Source organism: Cydia splendana, chromosome 24, assembly GCF_910591565.1.
Source record: "Cydia splendana chromosome 24, ilCydSple1.2, whole genome shotgun sequence".
NCBI classification, from domain to species: Eukaryota; Metazoa; Arthropoda; class Insecta; order Lepidoptera; family Tortricidae; genus Cydia; species Cydia splendana.
The window spans coordinates 555,883-578,880 of record NC_085983.1 but is presented as its reverse complement, the minus strand read 5'-3'; the positions used below and the strand labels follow the sequence as shown (position 1 = coordinate 578,880).

Genomic DNA, 22,998 nt, shown 5'->3' with positions numbered 1-22,998 from the left:
AATAATGTCTACATAAACCCAAAGTCCTCTCCAACGAGCGACACGAAATTATATCGCGGTAGACCCGTTTGTGTAATTAAATATGTGTACAAAACGCGAGAGTTTAAAGTGTTATATTTTACTACTTTACAGAACATTAAGTTAACGATGCCATAAACCTTGACTTACTGTGATTTGCTATACAATGGTTAATGACCATTGCCGTAACTTCCACTCGATTAAGCCTGTTAAAACCTTAGTATATAAGGCGCTTTCTATCAATGTATTCAGTATTTACTCCACTCTTGTGTTATCATTATAACCCCTGAACGCCGAACACTTCAGTACAATTTTAAATAGAAATTCCTAATTTACTCTTTTCAAAATAACGTTTCTGTTTAAAATGCAGCTCGTATAATCTGCTCATAGTTTAAAAACTACTAACACTCAAAGTTTTAATTTTATCACTCAGGTGTTTCACGTATTTATGAATAGAATAGAATGAATGAATGAATAGAAAGTAATTTATTCGATAAAGCACACATACACAGGACAAAAATATGAAAAACAATGAAAAACACTGTTAACTGTACATCGATGGACCTTACGCCTTTTGCAATAAGGTCTACAGATGGACAGTTAAGAGAGTTGCTGTTTGTACACTTAAAGATGTTAAAAAAAGATGACTGGAAAATCCAGCTGAATTGAAATAAAAATATATTTGTAAAAATAGTTATTCTACACCGTGTTTTTTTTGATTTCCGTTAATTTCAAGGGTGCATACCTGAGCTTAAATCAAGTAACTTTCCCAAAGACACCGATATTCTAATTAACTCCATTTCGAAGATAATCAATATTTTATTTTTTTCCTATAAGGCCTCTACAAGCTTGTACACTTGCCTTAAGGCCGGTTTACATATTGATTAGTGTTTAGAATGAGTTCATACATTTGCTACTAAACTTAAGTAAAATCTCGGTCGATCGATGTTCGAATTGACATTGATATGTCACAGATTTCAATTGTTTGGTTTAGTTAAATGTAATGCCCGTGTTACAACAACGCTATATGCTACATTTAATTACTTTTTAATATTATTTTTTCTGAAAAAAAAAGCAAAAAAATGTTTTTTTTTTTTCAAAATTAACTATGCCATTCAGTTTTCTTAAACGTACTTAACCATACCCCGAAGTTAACGGAATTCAATAAAAACACGGTGTATAGACTGAATAACTTTCAGCCTATTACACATACAAATCTAATAACCTTGTAACTACATACAGAAATTCAATCTATATTTAAATTATTACTTCATTATCAAATGGCAAAGCATTCAGATGTGTCCTAATACATTTACATTGCAAACATTAATCGGTGTGGGTAAGCTCATGTCTCTTCAAACTCGCCAATTTCGCATATGTTTTTTCACACGTGCCACAGGGATAAGGCTTCTCACCGGTGTGTGTTCTTACGTGCTTTTTTAACAAAGACGGTTGCTTGAACTCCTTTCCACATACATCGCAAGGAAATCTTCTGTCTTTCGAATGTACTTGCTCATGGTTTTTTAAATCATCTAATTCTGTGAACACCCTAATGCACTTGCCGCAGCGATACGCTTCTCTAGTGTGAATTTTTTTATGTAAATTCAACGCACTCTTTTGTGTAAATCGTTTTTCACATACATCACATGAAAAAGGTTTCTCGCCAGTATGAATTAGCTCGTGTTTCTGCAAGTCGTACATTCTCGAAAAGCGCTTATGACAAGTTTTGCAGGCGTGAGGTTCTTCACCCCTGTGACGCTGTTCGTGAGCGTTCAAATGGCTCAATTGCGTAAATCGCTTATCACATGTACCACAAGGATAAGGCCTCTCGCCTGTGTGAGATCGTTTGTGTACTTTTAATTGATTCCACTGTTTGAAGCTCTTTTCACACGTTTCGCAGGAATATGGCCTTTCCCCGGTGTGGATACGCTCATGTGCTTTTAAATCCTGCAATTTCGCAAATTTTTTTTCGCACGTGCCACATGAATAAGGTTTCTCACCGGTGTGTGTTCTTTTGTGATCATTTAATTTAGATGAATTCCTGAAAGCTTTTCCACATACATCGCACGAAAATCTCTTTTCCTTTGTGTGTATTCGTTCATGCTCCTTCAAAGCATCTAGATCTGCGAAGTTCTTATAACATACTTCGCAGAAATAGGGTTTGTTCGTGTGATTTTGTTTGTGTAATTTCAATGGATGTAGTTGTCTAAATTGCTTTTTACATACGTCACAGGCGTAAGGTTTTTCGCCAGAATGGATTAGCTCGTGTTTCTTCAAATCGTACGTTGTCGAGAACCGCTTTTGGCATGTTTTACAGTCGTAAGGTTTCTCGCCTCTGTGACGGCGTTCATGTGCTTGTAATATACTTAGCAGTCTGAACCGCATATCACACGTTTTGCACTGGTAAGTTTTTTCGGCGTGAATTCGTTTATGCTGAGTTAAGGCGCCTAATTGTGGAAATCCCTTTTTACAGACATCGCAAGAGTATGGGTTTTCAATTTTTTGTGTCTCTGCACTGGCCGGGGCTAGTCCTTCATCTGAAACAAACACGGATTTTTTAATACATAATTATACAGTTCCAGATTGGTCCCATTTTGTCAAAATCCAGTTCTGATGATGGAATCCATGAGGTATTGAGGGAACTCTGCAATTGGTATAGGTATACATAAAGCGATTTATATATTTTCATCAACAAATCAAGCATTTGCATTATATTAAAAAAGTGCCATTTGATGAAGTGGAACTGCTGATGATGACCAGAACGGTACTCTCTAACGACGCGCATTACACGTTTGGTCTTCTTCGTTTAGTTTTTTAAACAAGCAAGGTTTTCAACACATTACACATTCAGTACCAGCGAGCGACGATTTTTCGTTACAAAACACGTGCAATCGGCTACACTTGTATCGCGTGTCTCGGGCTGGCTGTGAATTTGTTAAAAAACATTTTAGTCACAGGTCCAGTTCTGGGGTCCATGGTGAACTGAGGGAACACCTCCAACCTTGATGGTTTCAGATCCAGACTTTATAGTGACATTATTGTTTGGCCAGATAGAATGCTCCGTTACTCAGAACAAAACTTAAACTAAAAATGGAAAATACTTATAAAATAACTATATTAATAAATCTAATACTTTAAACGAGCAATTCTTGTATATTTGGGGCATTATCTATGAAAAGGGACCTTATTGTCGATGGCGCTTACGCCGCACAGCGTCGCGCGGCATTGCATTTATATCGGAGCATCGATAATAATGGCGTAAGGGCCGTCGACAATAAGGTCCCTTTTCATAGACAACGTCACATTTATTTATTTATTTATATATATGTATATTTCGAGGATCTCGGAAACGGCTCTAACGATTTCGATGAAATTTGGTATATGGGGGTTTTCGGTGCCGATAAATCGATCTAGCTAGGTCTTATCTCTGGGAAAACGCGCATTTTTGAGGTTTTGATATATATTCCGAGCAAAGCTCTGTCTCCCAGATATTATAGGACATTTTTACACAAATGTACTAAGCCCCACGGTAAGCTCAAGAAGGTTTGTTGCGTTGTGTATATGAGCGTTTCTTTTATTTTTTGGCATTTTATATATTGTGACCTTTTTTGCCACTTTTGTGTTATTTCTAGTCAGGATCACGAGCCCTTTTCATCCTGTGATTCTGAGTAGAAATAACACAAAAGTGGCAAGAAAGGTCACAATATATAAAAATGGCAAAAAATAAAAGAAACGCTCATATTATATTTACTTATAATACCATAGGCAGTTGGAGCTTTACCTTGGTGTTGTTCCTTTGGTTCTGTCTCGCTCCCGCAAGCTGGTGTCGTCTCGCTCTGGCTCGTTCCCTCTCCTTCATCCCGCTCTTCCCCTACAAACTCCGCCTCGACCTTGATGCACACTGCCAACAACAGAGCAATACGAAAAATTAAAAGAAAAATGAAGAGTAAACGCTGGTGGCCTAGCGGTAAGAGAGTGGGACTTTCAATCCGGAGATCGCGGGTTGAAACCCCGGCTCGTACCAATGAGTTTTTCGGAACTTATGTACGAAATATCATTTAATATTTACCAGTCGCTTTTCGGTGAAGGAAAACATCGTGAGGAAACCGGCTAATCCCAATCTCATATGAGCCATGGCCACAGTACACTAAGAACAGTAGTGAATCTAAGGCCGCTCGGCAAGTTATTTACCTACTCTTGCGTTGGCGCTTAGGGTTGTCACTTTTATTTTTAGTTAAATATTATTTGCGTATTATGAGTAACACTAAGTTTCTATTTATATAATATAATGAAATGTTCTAACAATTCATAAATGACGTATAAATAAAACGCTTTTTAAATATTTACATTAGGAAATGGCATTTATTAAAAAAAATATAAATTCAATACAGAAAAAAAGTTCCTCCGGTTTCTGCATGTTCGGAACGCTTTACTGTTAGCGGTTAAAGTAAATTCTCATCCTTACGTATAACATTAGTACAAAGGTTTTAGGGAAGCATGGGCAGGGCATCGTAAATTCTATGTCTGTTAATTGTTCCTAAATTGACGTGCCGATTTTAATGTTGATGTGGTCCTTTTCAAACGCTTTGCGAAACACCTTCTCCATCCTTCCTATATTCACGACGAAGTCATCGGGTGGGAAAATGAGTAATTCCGATCTGTACCATAATTCCTGTAATTAATGTATTGTGAAGAATGACAAGTCCAGGTTTGAGGAGTCGTTATTGTGACACCCAAAGACACTACAATATTTTTTTCCTCTGTTCGAAGTCATGATCAAAAAAATTAAGGCCGTTAAGAGCAGGCAAATGCGAGCGGGCGTGCAGCGTACTCGAATGCGCGCGATCACAGTCGCGGTACGGCCCACACTGCCGCCACCGTATTCCCCCATATATTATGCTAATGTGTGCGTGGCAGCGCGTGCGTAAACGGCGCCCGGCGCGCACGCACACATTCAAGCCGGCAGCGCCACATTTCTATGAAGATTCACTACTGTTCTTGTACTGTGCCATGGCAAAAGCCAGGACAGCGCGAGGAGGAAGATGATAAAAAGAAAAATTAAGAGGGGACTAATGCAAAATTACAGATTATATATTGAATTTTTATATGTTTAATCAAGGAAAAATGACATGAAAAAATCTACAATAATATATTTGTGAGGACAGCCTCTGAGTAAAACCTTATAAAAAGGTTCAAGTTGGCTTGATAAGAAAAAAACCGGTCAAGTGCGAGTCGGACTCGCGTTCCAAGGGTTCCGTACATTACCCGTACAGTACATTTTATATATCTAGTAATCATATATTTAATATTTCTGTAAATAAATAATCAATTGTGTTTTAATAATAATGTATGTATTTTATTTTGTAAATTCTACTATAGTGTATAGCTAGTGTGTAAGTGTGTAAGCGATTTGGTGCAACTGTTATGCTTATAAATGTCTAATAAATAAACAATTACTCAATTTTGAACTATATATTTTTTTGTGTTTAAAAAACCCGTAAGGGTCGGATTAAAAACTAAGTAATTAAGTCCGACTCACGCTTGACTGCATATTGCTAATAGGTTTTCCTGTCGTCTATAGGCTTCGAGCAACACCGGCTTCCGACACATCGGAAGGGAGGCGCCCAAGCGATATCTCACCGTACAAATCTTTCTGCCATTTTTCGCGGGGGGAAAGGTGCACACAGTCGCACTTCTCACACACTTACATACAAAATCCAATCTGTAATGACGACACAAATACATAGAAAATGACACACGTCAAAGACAAATCTTGCAAACCTCGATCTCTTTTTGTATACGGACGAGTGACAAGTGTCACAACACGCACACTAACACATTTTCGTTGAAGTATGTTATTGTATTCTGAGAGATGAGAAGTCGGATTTGTCGCTCGACCGATCCGCAATTTGTACTGAGCGAGCAAAATCGATAAATCCAACAATTACATGAGACTAAAATATAATAATTGTGTTTGAATGTAATTAAACGTATGATATGTAAAAAAAATATTACATGTGAAATGTAACACTTTCTTTTTGTAAATTTGTTGTCCCCGAACTCTTTTTATAACAAAAAACCGAGCAAACAGGCATTTTTGTGCAGCAGTGTTCACGCGCGCGTCTGGACTCGGTCTAGTGAAAAATCCAAGTGCAACTAGTTTTATTACCCGCGCTAGATTAGATTGACGCGCTAATCTTGTACCTCGGCAGAGGGGAAATAGGGCGAATGCCGCCTCCCTTCCGTGTTGCTCGAAGTCTATAGGTAAAGAACTATTTTGTGTATTTTTTTTCAAAATTTTACACCCAGTAGTTTCGGAAATATGCAAAAGCCTCAACATCAGACTCTTCCTTAAGCTCTACCTCGGGAAAAGACAGAAAGCAATTTGAAATTTTACAAAATCGAAGAACTAACGACGCGGACTCCGAATAGCAATTAGAAGGCCCCCCTCTACACCCTCCGCGCTGGCTGGTCCCCGGCACCATATCGGAGATATATGACCAAAACCCCCCAAAACATTATAGATTACATTTACACATCGCATCTCTCAATGTACGAACACTACTCGCCAGTACTCGCTGACAGTAGACTTACTGAACTCGCCTCCGCCATCAATGATGGGACGTTATTGGTATGTGCGAAACAAGGAGAGGAACTGAAAACATAGAAGAATACCCAAATTTTATCCTTTACCATAGTGAATCGACTCATGGAAATCATGGAGTAGGCTTTTTAGTCAAGAAACACCTAAAAGACAGCATAATTAGAATGAAGAGCTATTCTGACAGAATAGCCTCATTAGAACTTAAACTACAGAACGGCTCAACGCTATCTTTAATACAAGTATACGCACCGACCGAAGTCTGCAAGGACGACGAGTTAGACAAGTTTTACGAAGGCCTCGAAACAGCAATGGAAACAATAGACACGAAACACTTTTTAATAATGGGCGATTTCAATGCACAGATTGGGAAAGCGCAACTTCATGAAGAAAATGCATTCGGAAAATATTCTCATGGAAAACGCTCGAAGCATGGGCAGAGACTCGTAGAATTTACAATGGAAAAAAACCTTAAATTTACAAATGGCATGTTTAAAATCCAAGATAACAATAGATGGACTTGGCAATCACCAAACGGGAAGTATTAGGTCATTACCTATGAAATTGGCGTTTTGTTCGGAGAATTTCAACGAAACACGAATTTCCATACAATTAATTTTGCGGATATTTTTTTGATGGCTAATTCAAACCAAACAAAATTTTTCCAGTAATTTTTGACACCTTTAAGGTATGTTTTCAATATCTCCATTTCTTGAAAATTGGTACCATTAGAAAAATATAAGTAATTTTAATACTCGAACCGACAGCACATGAAAAGACCTATTTTCAAGGCTTAATTCTGAACACTTAACAATAAAAAATAACAATTAATTGCTGTCAAGCAGTTTCATCATCATCCTGGCGTCAATCCCGGCTGTGCCCCCGCGCGGGGCGCGAGGACCCGGGGTCCGCCTTCCGACTCCTTCGTGACCACTTTGCCCGATCTTCGGCATCCCTGGTAGTGAGTCCGTTGGCACGCATGTCCTCCTTGACGACATCAAGCCATCGCTTCTTGGGCCGGCCTCTTCTTCCCGTACCGGGAGGAGGCGGCATGGCCAGGCATTTGTTACCCACGTAACTTGCCGGTCTGCGCGAGACGTGGCCATACCAACGAAGGCGACACTCTTGCAGTTTGTCTGCAATGTCACGGACGCCAAGACTACCCCGAATGTGGGCGTTTCGGACGCGATCCTTGCGTGAAACTCCGCACATCCACCGTAGCATCTTCATTTCCGTGACACGCAGTTCCTGCTTGTGCCGCTCTAGTAAAGGCCAAGTCTCGCTGCCGTACAGAAGGGCAGGTCTAATGATGGTCTTATAGACCTGTCCCTTCAACTTAATCGGCATTTTGGGGTCACAAATAACCCCAGTCATCTCCCGCCATTTGACCCAAGCAGCGGAAATTCGGGCTTTGACGTCGCTGTCGATGTCCCCGGTAGTGCTAAGTACAGATCCTAGGTACTTAACTTGATCCGTGCGCTCGACCATGTCCACGCCTATGCGGACGGGTAGAGGATCTGTACTATTGCAGGCCATGTACTCTGTCTTCGCCACATTTAGTTTAAGACCGCCGTTCTCCAGCGACCCCCTCCATCTGTTCACACGCTGGACAAGTCGGCCCTTATCAGAGTCTGTCAGCGCGATATCATCAGCATACATGAATAGCCACGGTGGCTGCTCATGGTAGTCTCGGATGCTGGCTGACAGGGCGTCTAATATCACGCTAAACAGAAACGGGCTGAGCACAGAGCCCTGATGTACTCCAACAGTGACAGAGAAGGGGTTGGTGTCACCAACAGCGGTCCTGACTATTGAATCAGAATCGTGGTACATGTCCCGGATAGTGTCAATATAGGCCTCAGGTACAGCCTTGGACCGCAGCGCCCACCAGATCATCTCACGAGGGACACAGTCAAAGGCCTTTTCCATGTCCAGAAACAGGAAATGTAGAGGCGTGTTCTTTGCTCTGTATCCCTCCATGAGGGTCCTCAGGGCAAATACAGGGTCCATCGTTCCGCACCCTGGCCGAAACCCATATTGACACTCCGAGACTGTACACTCCTGTCGGAGCCGAGCATCGATTATGCGCTCAAAGAGCTTCATGGTGTGAGACATAACCTTTATACCGCGATACTTGCTACACTCCCGCACCGAGCCCTTACCTTTGAATACTGGAGTAATGATACTCAGCCTCCACTGGTTGGGTATCTTCCCGGTGAGGAGTATGCGGTTATAAATATCAGTGAGTATGCTCACACCCTGTGAGCCCATCGACTTCCACGCCTCTATAGCGATTCCGTCGGCTCCGACAGCTTTCCGATTCTTCATGCGGCGAAGAGCTGCCTCGACTTCCTCCGGCGTTATCGGTGGCACTAGTCCTTGATTCGGAGGGAGATCCGGAGGTTGCACCTCTTTGTGCTGGTTATTCAGCAGGTTGTGGAAGTAAGAGCGCCATCTCTCCTTTACCGCGCGATCCTCGCATAGCAGGTTACCGTGAGGGTCATTTACGCAGCGGCACTTGGAGATGTCCTGCGCCGCTTTGACCCTCGATCGTGCCAACTTATAAATGAACTTCTGCCCCTCAGACGTCTCCAACTTATCGTACAGAGGACGCAAGTGGTTATGTCTGGCTCTGGCTACAGCTTGTTTAGTGGCACGTTTGGCAGCCCTGTATGCCGCGTGGTCTTCAGGAGATCTGGACGCTTGCCACTTTTTAAAGAGGGCTTTTTTCTCCCTAGTCTCCCTCAGGACTGTGGCGTCCCACCACCAAGTCTCCTTGTCAAGCCTGCGACCCCCTTTAGACACCCCCAGCACCGCCTTCGCCGCCCGTGTGATGGCTGCCTGAGTTCTATCCCAGATTTGCTGTACGGAATGGCCATCCGTCACAACACTGAGGTCGTTGACAGCGGCAGCAAACTCATGGGACTTGGATCCTTCAAGCAGCCACCACCGGGTTTGGGGGCGGCACAGCTCCCGGTATGTGCCTCGGGGCTTGACGAGCAGGTCCATCACAAGGACTCGGTGTTGGGCAGTGAGACTCTCTCCAGGTATGACTTTACAGGTGGCTACTTTGCCGATATAGTCTCTCCGAGTGAGAAAGTAGTCGATCTGAGTGGCGCTCCTCCCGCTCCTGTAGGTGATCAGATGCTCGGATTTCTTTTTGAAAAACGTGTTCACGACGGCTAGATCAGCAGCCGTACACGTCCGGAGAATTTCTTCCCCTTCGGGGTTACGGCTCCCGAAACCAAAACCACCGTGGACACGCCCAAACTCCTCACACTTCTCACCCACATGACCGTTCAGGTCGCCACCCACAACAACACTCTGCGACAACGGGATGCTTTGCAGCAGTTCCCCGAAATGCTCCCAGAACATCGCCTTGTCCGCATCGCTACAACCGGCCTGTGGGGCGTAGGCACTTATCAAATTGGTCACGACCCCTTCGATAAGCACCTCCACAACCATAAGGCGGTCGCTTATACGCTTTACGTCCAAAACGCTATCCCTGAACTCCTCAGAGAGCACCACCCCCACTCCGTTGTCCCCACTCGGCGAGCCCGTGTACATCAGCTTGTATCCATTCCCGATGTTCCGGGACCTGTTGCCTTTCCATCGAGTCTCCTGCAGGAATGCCACTGCCACCCTCCGCCTGGCGAGTACGTCGGCTAGCTCGCGGGAACGCCCGGACAGCGTGCCAAGGTTCCACGTGGCAAAGCGGACCTTTCGGGCTAACGTCTTTGGCCGAGCCCGCCCTTGACCCGGTAGCCCTCGCCCACTTATCGCAGGGGTAGGGCGATCCCCCTGCGCGCCGTTATGCGGCGGCGCCCTATCCGTGGTGCGTTTTCTTCTTCGACTTTCCATTTTTGTTTGGTGTTTTGGCTTTTTACACGCGGCGACTACCATCTGACCCGCGCAACCCGGGCAGAGCCGGGAGAAGCCGTTTCGCCATAGCCTCGTCCGTTTGTCAGCAGGGGGACCGCGAGCAGGTGAGGTTGACTTGGGCCCAGCTGCTGTCAAGCAGTTTGGCGAAATCATATTGTAGTTTTATTGTAATTGTGTATGTACTTTTGTAAAAAAAAAAAACTAGGATCAGACTTATATCTATGAACAAAAACGCCAATTTCATAGGTAAGGACCCAATATTATAACGAAATAGACTATATACAAATCGATTCAAAGAGCTACATAACTTCGAAATAATTAAAAAACTTAACTTTAACACCGACCATAGGATGATACGGTGTAAAATTCATGTAGGAAAACTACCAGAACCAAGAAATTTAAAACATACAACAAAACCTATTCACGAAACTTACCGACTCTATCAAGAGAAAGTGGTCTACACCTAGACAACAAGCTGTCAAAAGCTGTTACATCAACGAATGACGTCCAAATACAGTATAATAATTTGGAAAAATAAATATATAACATAATCCAAGAGATACCGAAACAATCGAAGGAAAAAAAGGATCCTGTGGGTAACCACGTGCGTCAACTATTAGAAAAAAGAAAAGAGCTATACTCTATGACCAGAACCTATGACGTAAAGACTGAAATAACACGGATAAGCAAAGAAATAAATAGGGAGCTCGGAAAACGCAAAAAAGAGTATAGAAAAGAGACTTCCGAGCAATTTATATCTCAGTCAGGAGCTTTAAAAAAGGCGTATAAAGAGCTGAATCCGTCAAAGAAATGGACACCTAACATTAAAGACTGTGAGGGTAAAACTAAGTCAGACCGGACTGACATAGTAAACCAAGCGACAAAATTTTACGAAAAACTGTACTCCACATACAACGATAACAACCAGGATAACTCGAGATATTCGACAAGTGACGAGACATATTATGTACCTGAAGTTATTAAGGCGGAAATAGAGTTTGCAATTAAGTCTCTAAAAAATGGCAAGGCAACAGGGGAAGACAATATAACTAATGAGCTACTAAAATCCATCTTGGAGCCCCTATCCCGCCCATTGAAAGTCCTGTTTAACAACATTTTGGAAAAAGAGACATCACCTGAACAATGGTCTAGATCTGTTACAACTCTACTTCACAAAAAAGGCGATAAAAGTGACCTGAACAATTACAGACCGATAAGCCTGATGTCAAACCTATATAAAACCTTTTCTAAAGTATTTTTGAACAGGCTAGAACGGAGCTTCGACGAAAACCAACCAGCCGAACAAGCAGGGTTTCGAAAAAAGTACTCTACCATCGATCATATACATGTGGTATCGCAAATAATAGAGAAATCGAAAGAATACACACTGGACCTCTACATGGGCTTTGTTGATTTTTCTAAAGCTTTCGACTCTCTGGAGCATACAGCAATATGGGAAGCTCTACTGGAGCAAGGTGTAGAGAAGAAATATATTAATACTCTCCATAGCGTTTACTCAAAAACTTCAGCTAAAATACGATTAGAGAGAGACGGACCCGATTTTCCAATAAAAAAAGGCGTCAGACAAGGTGATCCTCTGCCCCTAAATTATTTTCAGCTGTACTTGAAACAATTTTCAGGCGCATAAACTGGGAAAATAAAGGCATCAAGATTGACGGCGTATACCTAAACCATCTGCGATTCGCCGATGACATTGTTATCTTTGCTGTAAACCAAGATGACTTGCAAAGCATGCTCCAAGACCTAGCAAACGAGAGCAGGAAAGTTGGTCTAGCACTAAACGCAACGAAAACTAAAATACTAACAAATAGTAGAAATATGCACCACGACATAAAAGTAGACGGCGAGAAAATAGAGCACGTGACAGAGTACATATATTTAGGCCAAGCCATTTCATTTGATGATTTAACCGTAAAGGAAATAAATAGAAGGATAGCTTTAAGTTGGAAAAAATACTGGAGTTTAAAAGAAGTTCTCAAGAACAAAGACATAGATATAAAAATTAAAAGTAGATTATATGAAGTAGCCATTTTGCCTTGTTTGACGTATGGGTGTCAAACATGGGCACTGCGAAAAAAAGAAGAAAATAAACTTGCCATACAACAGAGGAAAATGGAAAGGAGCATGTTAGGAATTCGGCTATCGGACAGAATAAGCAACTTACAAATTAGGAACAGAACGAGAGTGCCTGATGTCGTAAAACAAATAAGAACCCTAAAGTGGAAATGGGCTGGGCATATCTGTCGCATAAATGATGGCAGGTGGACTAAAACAGTGACAGACTGGACACCTCGCAACGGCCACAGGAAAAGAGGTAGACCCAGGAAACGTTGGGAAGACGTGTTCCGCGAAGTATGTGGACCAACATGGAGAAGACGGGCTATGGACAGAGAGGATTGGAGAGAAACGGGGGAGGCCTACGCCGCTCAGGCGACTTTCATAAACAAACGTGTTTAATAGAAGTAGAATTTGTAAATAAACATTATGTAGTGAAAAACTTTAAATAATATAGTACTTGTTTTAGAATTTAGTTTTATATTTTAAGTTAGTTTCATAATCCAAAAATCACAGTACAATATTTTTAAGTTTAATGTAGTATTTTTAAATTGTGAAGTGTTTTATGATAGATTAAAGGCTTTTTTATTTTATTTTATTTAGTTTCGGAAATAAATGGGGGGCGGGGGGGGGGGGGGGGGGGTGCTGAGTGAGCCTATAAGGGTTCCGTTTTTTCCTTTTCAGGTACGGAACCCTAAAAATCATGAAAACGTGTAATATGGTATGCATACCATAGCAGTATAATGGTGAAAGCCAGATTCGAACCGACGTCTTTAGCTAACGCCACAAACCCCTAGACCACTCCACCACTGCGGAACCAGTCCCAATTTCTCGACTATATGCCATCTTAGTCCGAATAATAGGCAAGATTAGGCAAAGTGGCCGAATATTAGTTTTAATTTTACGACATCAATAAAAAAATATCGATATTTTTTGTCAATCACTTGATTTGCCACAAAATAAGGAAAATAATGCTGATCTAATTACTCTATAGCAGGGGTCACCAATTGGCGGACTGCGGACCTATATTTTTTTTTCTTATTTAACAATCTCATGGAAAAACAGACCGCAATGGTCATTTTAATTTAAGAATGGGACCCCTGAAGAAACTAGTTGGTGAGCCCTGATCTGCAGCTTTTTACAGGTACTCACCGTGTTCTCTAAACACCAAACTACCTTGTAGCATTCCAGTCTCTGCCTCTGCTTCCTCCGGGGGCTCCTGTTTTATGTCCACAGCCTCCATGTCCAGTGACTCCTGTTTTATGTCCGCAGCCTCCATGTATGGTGACTCCGGTTTTAGGCCCACAGCCTCATTGTCCGGGGACTCTTCCTTCACGCGCACTTCCTCCATCCCTATTCGAAATTCAAATATTTTTTTATACTTATGTATCTTTCACTATGGATAATGAACCCATTGGTGAGTTGAATGGCAAATTTGATAAATATTGAGAGATAGAATGCTGGAACATGTTTACATGTGGTATCCAATTAAATTTTGCATGTTAAGGTGTTGATGATTCTACCACAGAATACATAATAGTACCTACTGTACAGAAAGGATACTTCCTACAAAATCGAAGTTTGACAGAGATTCAGGGATGACTCAAGCTGTCCCTCTCTCTGGGTTGTCAAAATTCAAGTCATTATCTTATCTGGTCGTGTACGCAAAAGGACGTCAAGTGGTGCCAATCCTAATAATTGCTCGGAACAATGTAAAGCCGAACGGAGCCGAGTATGCCCGATAGGAGGAGTGTCCCACTAACAATAGTAGCATAGTTTGTTACAAGAAATGCTGTACCATGTTCTACAAATATGCTTAGCAGATGTCCCATTATGTAAAGGCCTTATAACTACCACAAAAATGCTAATTTGGTTAAACCAAAATCGGTGTTTGTTTTAACAAGATGGAGTCGGCGTCCCCTCTATCAGGAGAATCCTTATCGCCCATATTTACAGCTACGTACCTGTATGCAGTAAACTTAACTACGACTACCACAACAACAACACAGATTCCGCCAATAACAATTTTTCCAAAACTAGTCAGCGCCACTGGCAGAATCCTCATATCATAAGTCAATGTCATTCATGTCATTGACACCTATGACACAGCTATGATATTTTATATGTAGATAAGCCATACACTAACATATCAAGCGAAAAAAATGATGCCAACCAATGCTGCCAACGACACGGCAGCATTAGTTACAATTTGTTTACAACTTCATACGCAAATGCGTAAAAGAGACGGCACAATTAAAAGAATACCTAACCAAAAAAGAGACGGCTAGTACACTTGCGCGTGAATTTGGTAAATCAGTGATACCACTATAACACGACGGCAAACAGTGAATAAGGCGCGAAGCGTAAAACTTATTAAGAAAAAAAAATATCAAAGACTAAGATGTTTGACAGAAGGTGCAAATCATTTTAATGCAGTTGTATTTAGTAATCAAGTAGTAATGTACTCGCTACCGAAGTAAAAAGTTTTCATATTTAGTTATGTAAATAAAAGATATTATATTATACTCTTTATTCATCATTTTTCTTATACTATAGAAACATTTTGACAAAAAGCAAACTCAATAACAACAAAATCCTTTATTTTACTATCAATTTTATGTTATTAATAATTGTTACTGTGTGAGAAAATGAAATGCCTGACAATAAATACTAATTTTGTAGTAATCTTTGTATAAACAGCAATATACCAGAATTATACCTATTTACTTAATTGACGCGACCCGGACAATAATATGGCAGTAAAAAACTTCAATATTAAAATTGAAATTTAAGTATATTTCTTTTATTTGTACGACAAGCACCAAACAACGAATGCAACTTACCATGACGCGTCTGCTATGATAATCTATGTACACAGTTGGTGCGTCCTTGTCATTCTCGCTGATGAGAACATAAACTTATCTCGTTCTGTCAGCCGGCGAAAATGGCGGCTGGGTTTATTTAATTCAAGATAAACCGAAGAAAAACGGGTTATTTCAGCTATTACCAATGATATGTGACGCCGTCAATTTTTTTGCGCTTCCGCGGATAATTTGAGCATTTCAACATAACGCATTTTGTTGCTTAATACACGTTATTTGTGGAAAAGTATTAACCGGTGTACACCTTCGCGCTTGCGTCAGGCAGACTGAGACAAACTCGTACACATGACACGAGGTGAGTGCTTCAATTTTGGAACGTGTATAGAACGTTTTTTCTAACACATCTACATATAAAATATCATAGATTGACACACGCAAACGTCAAAACTAATAACAGACGTTCGAACGTGGCAAACTTTGCTTCGGATCTAGTGGTACTTACTAAAGAATACTGAATGTATAATACTCACTAGGAGGTAGAATACTTACTTAGTTTTATTTTATGAATAAAGTTAGTTTTTAATTTATTTTAATTATATTTTCTCACCTAAAGCGTATTTCCGAACGTTTTTCTTTTGACATTCACATAAGTTTATCTTGTCTGTGGATTTAATAACCTTTCGTGGCAATCGTGGCTCTCAGTTTTGAAGTAAAAAAAACCTATTAATTACGAATGTTTACTTTTAGATCAAGTGTTCGTGATTTACCATATAAATAGAGCACACTAGTTTTGTGTTGACGCTAGTATCTCAATCCGTAAACATAGTATCGGCTGAAGAGTCCATGAAAGTTGTAGATGACACCATGGCCGCAGAGGCTTCCGACTTGGCTACGACTGCCTCGGCCCCTCGGGTGCTGGGCGGGTTAATCCTGCCTCCTGAATTCCTGCGGACGGAACTCCCCGAAGTGGCTTCGGCTGTTAATAGTAAAGTTACACCAGTACTAAATCCATACAGTATTAAGGCTTCGTCACACAGGCGCGTTTTCCGGGCGGCCCGTGAGCAGGGCGCGCCGTTTTACATAATATAAAACGCTCACGCCCCGCCCGGAAAACGCGCCTGTGTGACGAAGCCTTTATAGTTTGGCCACTTGGCCAGAGACTGCCTCTTTTCAAACATAGACAGAGAGAATCACACTGTCTTTGTCACACGCTAGTACTAACACCCAATCTATGTAAGCTTATCAAGAATTTTATCTAAATTGGTTCAGCAGTTAAAGTGTGAAGAGGTAACAAACAGGCAAAGTTACATATTCATTATTAGTAATTTAAACGATTTTGATGAAATTTGCTATATGGGGGTTTTCAGGGGCGATAAATCGATCTAGCTAGGTCTTATCTCTGGGAAAACGCGCATTTTTGAGTTTTTATATGTTTTCCGAGCAAAGCTCGGTCTCCCAGACATTTCATTAGTAAGTAAATATTCTTTATTGTGCACTATGCCGGTCAGCAGAATATAATCAGTGCGTGTCGATAACTTAGTATAGATTGGAGCACGCACTGATTCAGTTGAGATATTGTATGTGTCGTAAAGATAACAAGATGTATAAAACACTTAGGTATGATCGAATAAATCAGTCTAAGTCTACCAGTCAATGGAGTCTTTACTCAATCAACCCAGTTCCTCTAAATGCACCATACAGTTAAAAATTCACAGAAAATGAAATACAGTTAAAAGCTAGGTAACAACAGGCGTTTGAATTAGTCCAGTATGTTTTTTTAAATTTATTAAGGGGCTTTTTCAAGTGACATAGTATACAGTGTGTGTTCACCGGCAAAGGATTAACAATGTGCATTTGACCAGCGAAATGCTACACATGGAAGTATTCTGTCCGCTCAATTATGACCCAACGCAAACTACCCCGCGATAGGCGGTACTTACAAACTGCTCGATTGGCAATCTCAGTACCACCGAGATGACAGTCAGTGACAAATGGCTAAATTAATTTATAAAAACAACGTTTTTTTGTAATTAAAAATATATTCATGTGTCGTGAAGTGGTGCAGAAGTCATTTTAGTTCATACCAAGGACATTGGAATCACTTTTCACTTGTAGTAAACAGATAACTTCAGTAGAATTTTTAAAAAACATGACGATTTGTTTTCAATACTACCGTGCTAAGCTAAAACGTAACAACTGCATACGACTTTCATAACAACATACGACTTTTTAAATTGCGAGGATAATAGGGATTGTGTTATGCTAAATGAAGTAGACTATTTTATTAACTTGTGTTTGGTTTAGGTATTTTCTATATAATTATAAATGTAGTAATAAATTCCTTCGTACAGATTTGTATTTTCCTTTTTTATTTCATGAGATGGAGCTATAAAAAAACTACCTAGTTATTTCAAATTAATAATCAAATTTGGTATTGTCATTTTACATTACTTTCCATTCAGATTCCCACAAGATGCTATTCGCAGAGAACTATGGAAAAAAGCTGTCCAATTAGAGAGACATGAAATTGAGTGGATGCCTGGCAAGATATCTAGAATATGTTCTATTCATGAGATCTAACCCGTGAGATAATCATACCCGGTCTCCTATATGTAGATACATTTTTCCTATCATGCTTTCACTGAATTAATTTAACAAATACACACATTATCTGAAAATGTTGATCATTTGAATCCACCCTCTACTGTCACATATATGTAGGTTCTCTCTCAAGCCATTTCCGTCAGTAGAAAAGAGCGGCAAACATATTAACTCACATTATAGACGGGTCTAACGCGAATTATATTCAATTACCTTGATTTACCGACGTAAATCAGTTTCGTTTCGTATAATGTGTTAATATGTGTTCAAAACGCGAAAGTTTAAAATATTATAAGAGCGGCAAATTTAGAAAATGTAAGCACGCGAACGGCTGTGGTCCTATACAAAATTTTAATTTTGCACCTTTTTCTACTGACAAACTTGCTTGATCGGCTATATACATATAAATAATAAATAAATATTATAAGGACAGGTTTTACACAAATTGATTGACTAAGCCCCACGGTAAGCTCAAGAAGGCTTGTGTTGTGGGTACTCAGACAACGATATATATATAATATGTATATAAATACTTAAAATACATAGAAAACAACCATGACTCAGGAACAAATATCTGTATCATCACACAAATAAATGCCCTTACCAGGATTCAAACCTGGGACCATCGGCTTCATAGGCAGGGTCACTACCCACTAGGCCAGACCGGTCGTCATATAAAATATTCTGAACTGAAAGTGGGGATTTATTGTGACTCCGCCTGTTCAAATATTTTTGACCCGATTCGTGTACCCATGTAAATTTTGCAGACTGTATAGCCAGTCCGATTTCTAAGTTCAAGTTCGCCATACATTTACTATGGCGCACTTGATCTTAGAAAAACGGACAGACTATACCTGAACGTGACTTCGCACTGCCATGCACATTAATAATAAAATATACAAAATACTTATTATAGCCGAATACATTTATACAACAATGATATATTTACTTATGTTGAGTTAGTCTGTCATGTCGTAACAACATTTTAACTAGTTATCTTTTAATCTGCATTAAATTATTATACGTGAATTATTTGACTGGTTCTTCACTGTATGGCATAAACCTATCCCTGTCCAAGTCATATTCTAATCAAATATGAACCGCGACTCTCAGCGGCCAGTACGTACAGCAAGAAGGTTATTAGCGGATTAATGTCGCTGATTGGTAGTTATTGACATTATATGCATTTCATCTACACTTAGCTATGTACCATTAGTGTAATAAAGATGACTCTTATTTTGTTTACCAGCTTTGATTACAGGCTCTGTAAACGCGTCGTCTTATTTGAATGTAGGCGTAATTGTGTATGTGTGCTAATTTGGCCCGAGAATTTGAACGGTAATGTTCCTAAAGGCGGTATCCATGGTTATATATGATCGCAGGGTGGGGGTAGTTGCTGTGGCATGTTGTCTCCGATATTCATCCATATCGGAGACAACATGAGCAAAAATCGATTTCTAGAAGACTTTTCTTTCGTTGGCCGGGCCACGAATAAAATAAATAAATAAATAATTATTAAGGACATTTTTACACAAATTGACTAAGCCCCACGGTAAGCTCAAGAAAGCTTGTGTTGTGGGTACTCAGACAACGATATATATAATATATAAATACTTAAAAACATAGAAGACAACCATGACTCAGGAACAAATATTTGTATCATCATACAAATAAATGCCCTTACCAGGATTCGAACCCGGGACCATCGGCTTCATAGGCAGGGTCACTACCCACTAAGCCAGACCGGTCGTCAAACCCCCTACCCTAAAAACTAGTGCCTGCTCAAATTTGTGAGTTTAGCTTAAGTATATCCAGCCTTGTTTAACATTTTCTTCTCCAGGAAAACCCCAAGATGAGTACTAATACCACGGTTTTATTTATTACAGATGCAATACGCACAAGTACGCGAGTCAGGCGGGCGCCTGTCTATCTGCAGCCGGAGCTCACACCACACACAACACAACATGGCAAACGACAACACACACCAACATATAAAAAACATGCACAACATGTAGCAACACAGAACAATCTCATGCTAGTAGCAACACCGCAAAGAAAAAAGAAAATACAGAATCTGCGACAATATCAAAGGAAATTTAAATGCTGCACATGTAATGTACAGTTCCCATCAAAGGAAGAATTAAAGAGTCACAACCAGCTAAAGCATCAGCACACGTGCAACGACTGCAAGATAGAGTACAGTACTAAAGAACAGCTACAGGACCACAAGTGTATGTTTTGTAAAATTTGTAACAAATTATACTCAAACTCATACAGCACATACATCACTCATTTTAGGAAGTATCATTACAAACCCAAATTCACATGCTTCGCTTGTGAAGAACATTTTAATAACGAAGATACATTGACGGTTTATCGAGAAAGCTATGTCGCCTTTTACGCACACTGCCCTAAGTGTGATCAGAGGTTTACTTCTTTTCTGTGCTACGAATGTGGGGAGGCTTACCCAAATATGGATGATCTCTCTAAACATATTCATGGCTTAGCAAACAAGTGCAGCGTATGTAAAGCAGAATTTGAGCACGATTTTCTTCTGGCTTCACACATGCGAACGCATTCTTGTCCAGTTAAGAGCTATACGAGGAAGCCAAAAGTAAACGAAATAACAAAAGATATAGAAAGTCAAGAAATTAAAGCGCCTGAGGATACTAGAGTAGAAGAACATGTAAATGCGAAGGAAATCTTTTATAAAGCGGACGGTGAAAGGGAGTCGATTAAAGATTTAGAAATTAACTGGACAGGAAAACAAGAACCTGACGATATAAAAAGATCTGATCAAGAAGTGAAAATTGAAACTGATGAGAGTGATGAGTTAAGCATAATCACTGGACAGACAAATATGCTTGATAAATGTAAGTTCGACAAAACAAACACAGATGGAGTCAAGAAAGAACAAGAGAATTGGTATGAATTCAATATAGAACCCACAGAGATTTATTTTGTGTCAGAGGTGGAGAGACCAAAGCACCAGAGGACAATAATAATTTGTGAAGATTCTGAAAATATGAATGAGAAAATGAACAATAGTTTAAATATTGTTAAAGAAGAGCCATCTGATACTAATGAAGAGACAGAAGTTGTTGAAGCATCCACAGGCACAGGACCATGCTTGGTTAAACAGGAACCTCCGGAGGTACTCAATGGAGTTGTTAGTAGCGAAACATGCCTTGCGTGGCCGTGGGACAAGACAGAGTGTACATAGAATTACTGTTTAGATAACAGGTCTCTATTGTTTCCCAAATAGTTTTAAGTCATAATGTATTGTTTGTCCAAATTTTCGTTAGTCATAATTGGTTTTTCTCATAAACGCGTAACTTTTCAGGATAGCCATAAAACAAACCTAACCTATCTATAGAATAACCTTACGAAAATCCTGAAAAGTTAACGGTTTCAGTTTTATGACTAACGATAATATGACAAACAATACATTATGACTTAAAACTTTATGGGAAACAAAGGGACTCCTTAGATAGGTCTCTATTGTTTCCCAAATAGTTTTAAGTCTTAATGTATTGTTTGTCCGAATTTTCAAACAAATAAAAGTCTTCTATACTGTGATCAATCTATTATAAATATTTAACACATTATATTTTTATTTTATTTTATTATTTCAATTATAATTTTAGACAAGCCAAAATGAAGAAAAAAAGATAAATACTTTGAATGCAGTTTTGTTTCTTTTAAAAAAATAGAAATGTTTCCTTTAAGTAAAATGAGCCAGCTTAAGGATTTAAGGTAGTTTCCCTCCAGGGCCCGACTTATCTTTCCACCCTGTATACCTACGTAACCGCGCACGAACCGTGCGTGAATCTTCCTTGCGCGCTGCAGTTTTATGACCGAGCTGTGAGTGTCGGCGCAGGGTTGAAACTTGACAAGTTTTTGTACCTATCGGAGATAGTATATATGATAAATGATGATGATTTTATAAGTGTAGATTACTCCGGAACCCGTGGTCCGATTTGAGTAGGTAATTATTTTTTTGTTTGAACGAAGTTACCTCCAAGGTGTTCCCATAATATTGTTGGTTATAATCTGGTGACGGAATTCATAAGGAAATGTGGGAACTCCTCAATTTTCAAAGGTACGAGTATCGCGACATCGTTATTTTTTATAGTAACTCAAACATTTCCTCCCGTTAATAACCCATTTGATGAAGTACAACTGTAGCCTTACCACGAGTTTGACGCTACATCTTCGCTATCGTCTTCGTAACTTACTTTCTATACATCTCGCTCGCACTAATAGGATGCCAGTACGAGCGAGACGCATAGAAAGTAAGTTACGCACACGCTAGCGAATATGTCAGTGTTAGACTTATGGTAAGGCTACTGAGGAGTCGGGAAATGGCGGTTGAAGGGTTGGTGGTTCAGGCTTCAGGGTCGAGGGGTTCCGTGATCAGGGGTTGATGTGCTGTGAGGTTGAGTGATCTGGGGGTTGAGGGATTGGGTCAGTGGCGGGGCGGAGGATGGATTTTGTGTTTGTGCACTGTAGTGACAGGAATGATTACGAATTTAGTGATACGCATCATTATTATTTTCATTCATGCGTCACGCGTCACTCATAAGCTGTTAACAATGCCTTTCAATTAAAAATGGAAAAATAAAAACTTTTACAAAAAAAAAGAAAACCGACTTCAAAAAGGATAAAATAAAATATAATCCGTTTTTAAGTATATGCGTTACTAACTGATATGTTTGAAGTCGGTGCCAAGACAAATAGTAACAATACCGGTCAAAAATAATCAGCTTTATGTCTATAAATCACATTACAACTGTACTAATAGGTATTATAATAGTGAAAGTAATTCTGTCTGTCTCTTTGTCACCTTTTCAGCTAAACAACTGCCATGTAAACTGGTGAAATTTGCCATTCAGATAAAAAGTTAAAGCCCTGTAGATGGTTCTTGAATTGTTTTATATTTTGAAATCAAGTTCTCTGGATAAGAGGCGGGAAATAACTCAGTCCCAATCCCACACC

At 40.0% G+C, this 22,998-nt stretch overlaps 2 protein-coding genes across 2 annotated transcripts in view; one reads left to right on the top strand and one right to left on the bottom strand.

Moving 5' to 3' along the window:
- LOC134802373 (zinc finger protein OZF-like) overlaps positions 1–14,635 on the bottom strand; it is a 31,920-nt gene extending 17,285 nt beyond the window's left edge. The window contains exons 1-4 of the mRNA XM_063775006.1: positions 14,542–14,635; positions 13,730–13,930; positions 3,800–3,919; positions 625–2,555 (exon numbers count right to left, since the gene is read on the bottom strand). Coding sequence (XP_063631076.1) covers positions 1,345–2,555; positions 3,800–3,919; positions 13,730–13,928 — 1,530 coding nt within the window. The 5' untranslated portion in view covers positions 13,929–13,930; positions 14,542–14,635 and the 3' untranslated portion in view covers positions 625–1,344. Of the gene's footprint in view, positions 2,556–3,799; positions 3,920–13,729; positions 13,931–14,541 lie in introns of the transcript that reaches the window.
- A 1,476-nt stretch (positions 14,636–16,111) lies between these two features.
- On the top strand, positions 16,112–21,573 carry LOC134802219 (myoneurin-like). Its single transcript, XM_063774809.1, has 2 exons — positions 16,112–16,384; positions 19,887–21,573. The coding sequence occupies exons 1-2, from the start codon at positions 16,243–16,245 to the stop codon at positions 21,221–21,223; spliced, it is 1,479 nt and encodes a 492-aa protein (XP_063630879.1). The 5' UTR covers positions 16,112–16,242; the 3' UTR covers positions 21,224–21,573.
- Positions 21,574–22,998: the final 1,425 nt, after the last annotated feature.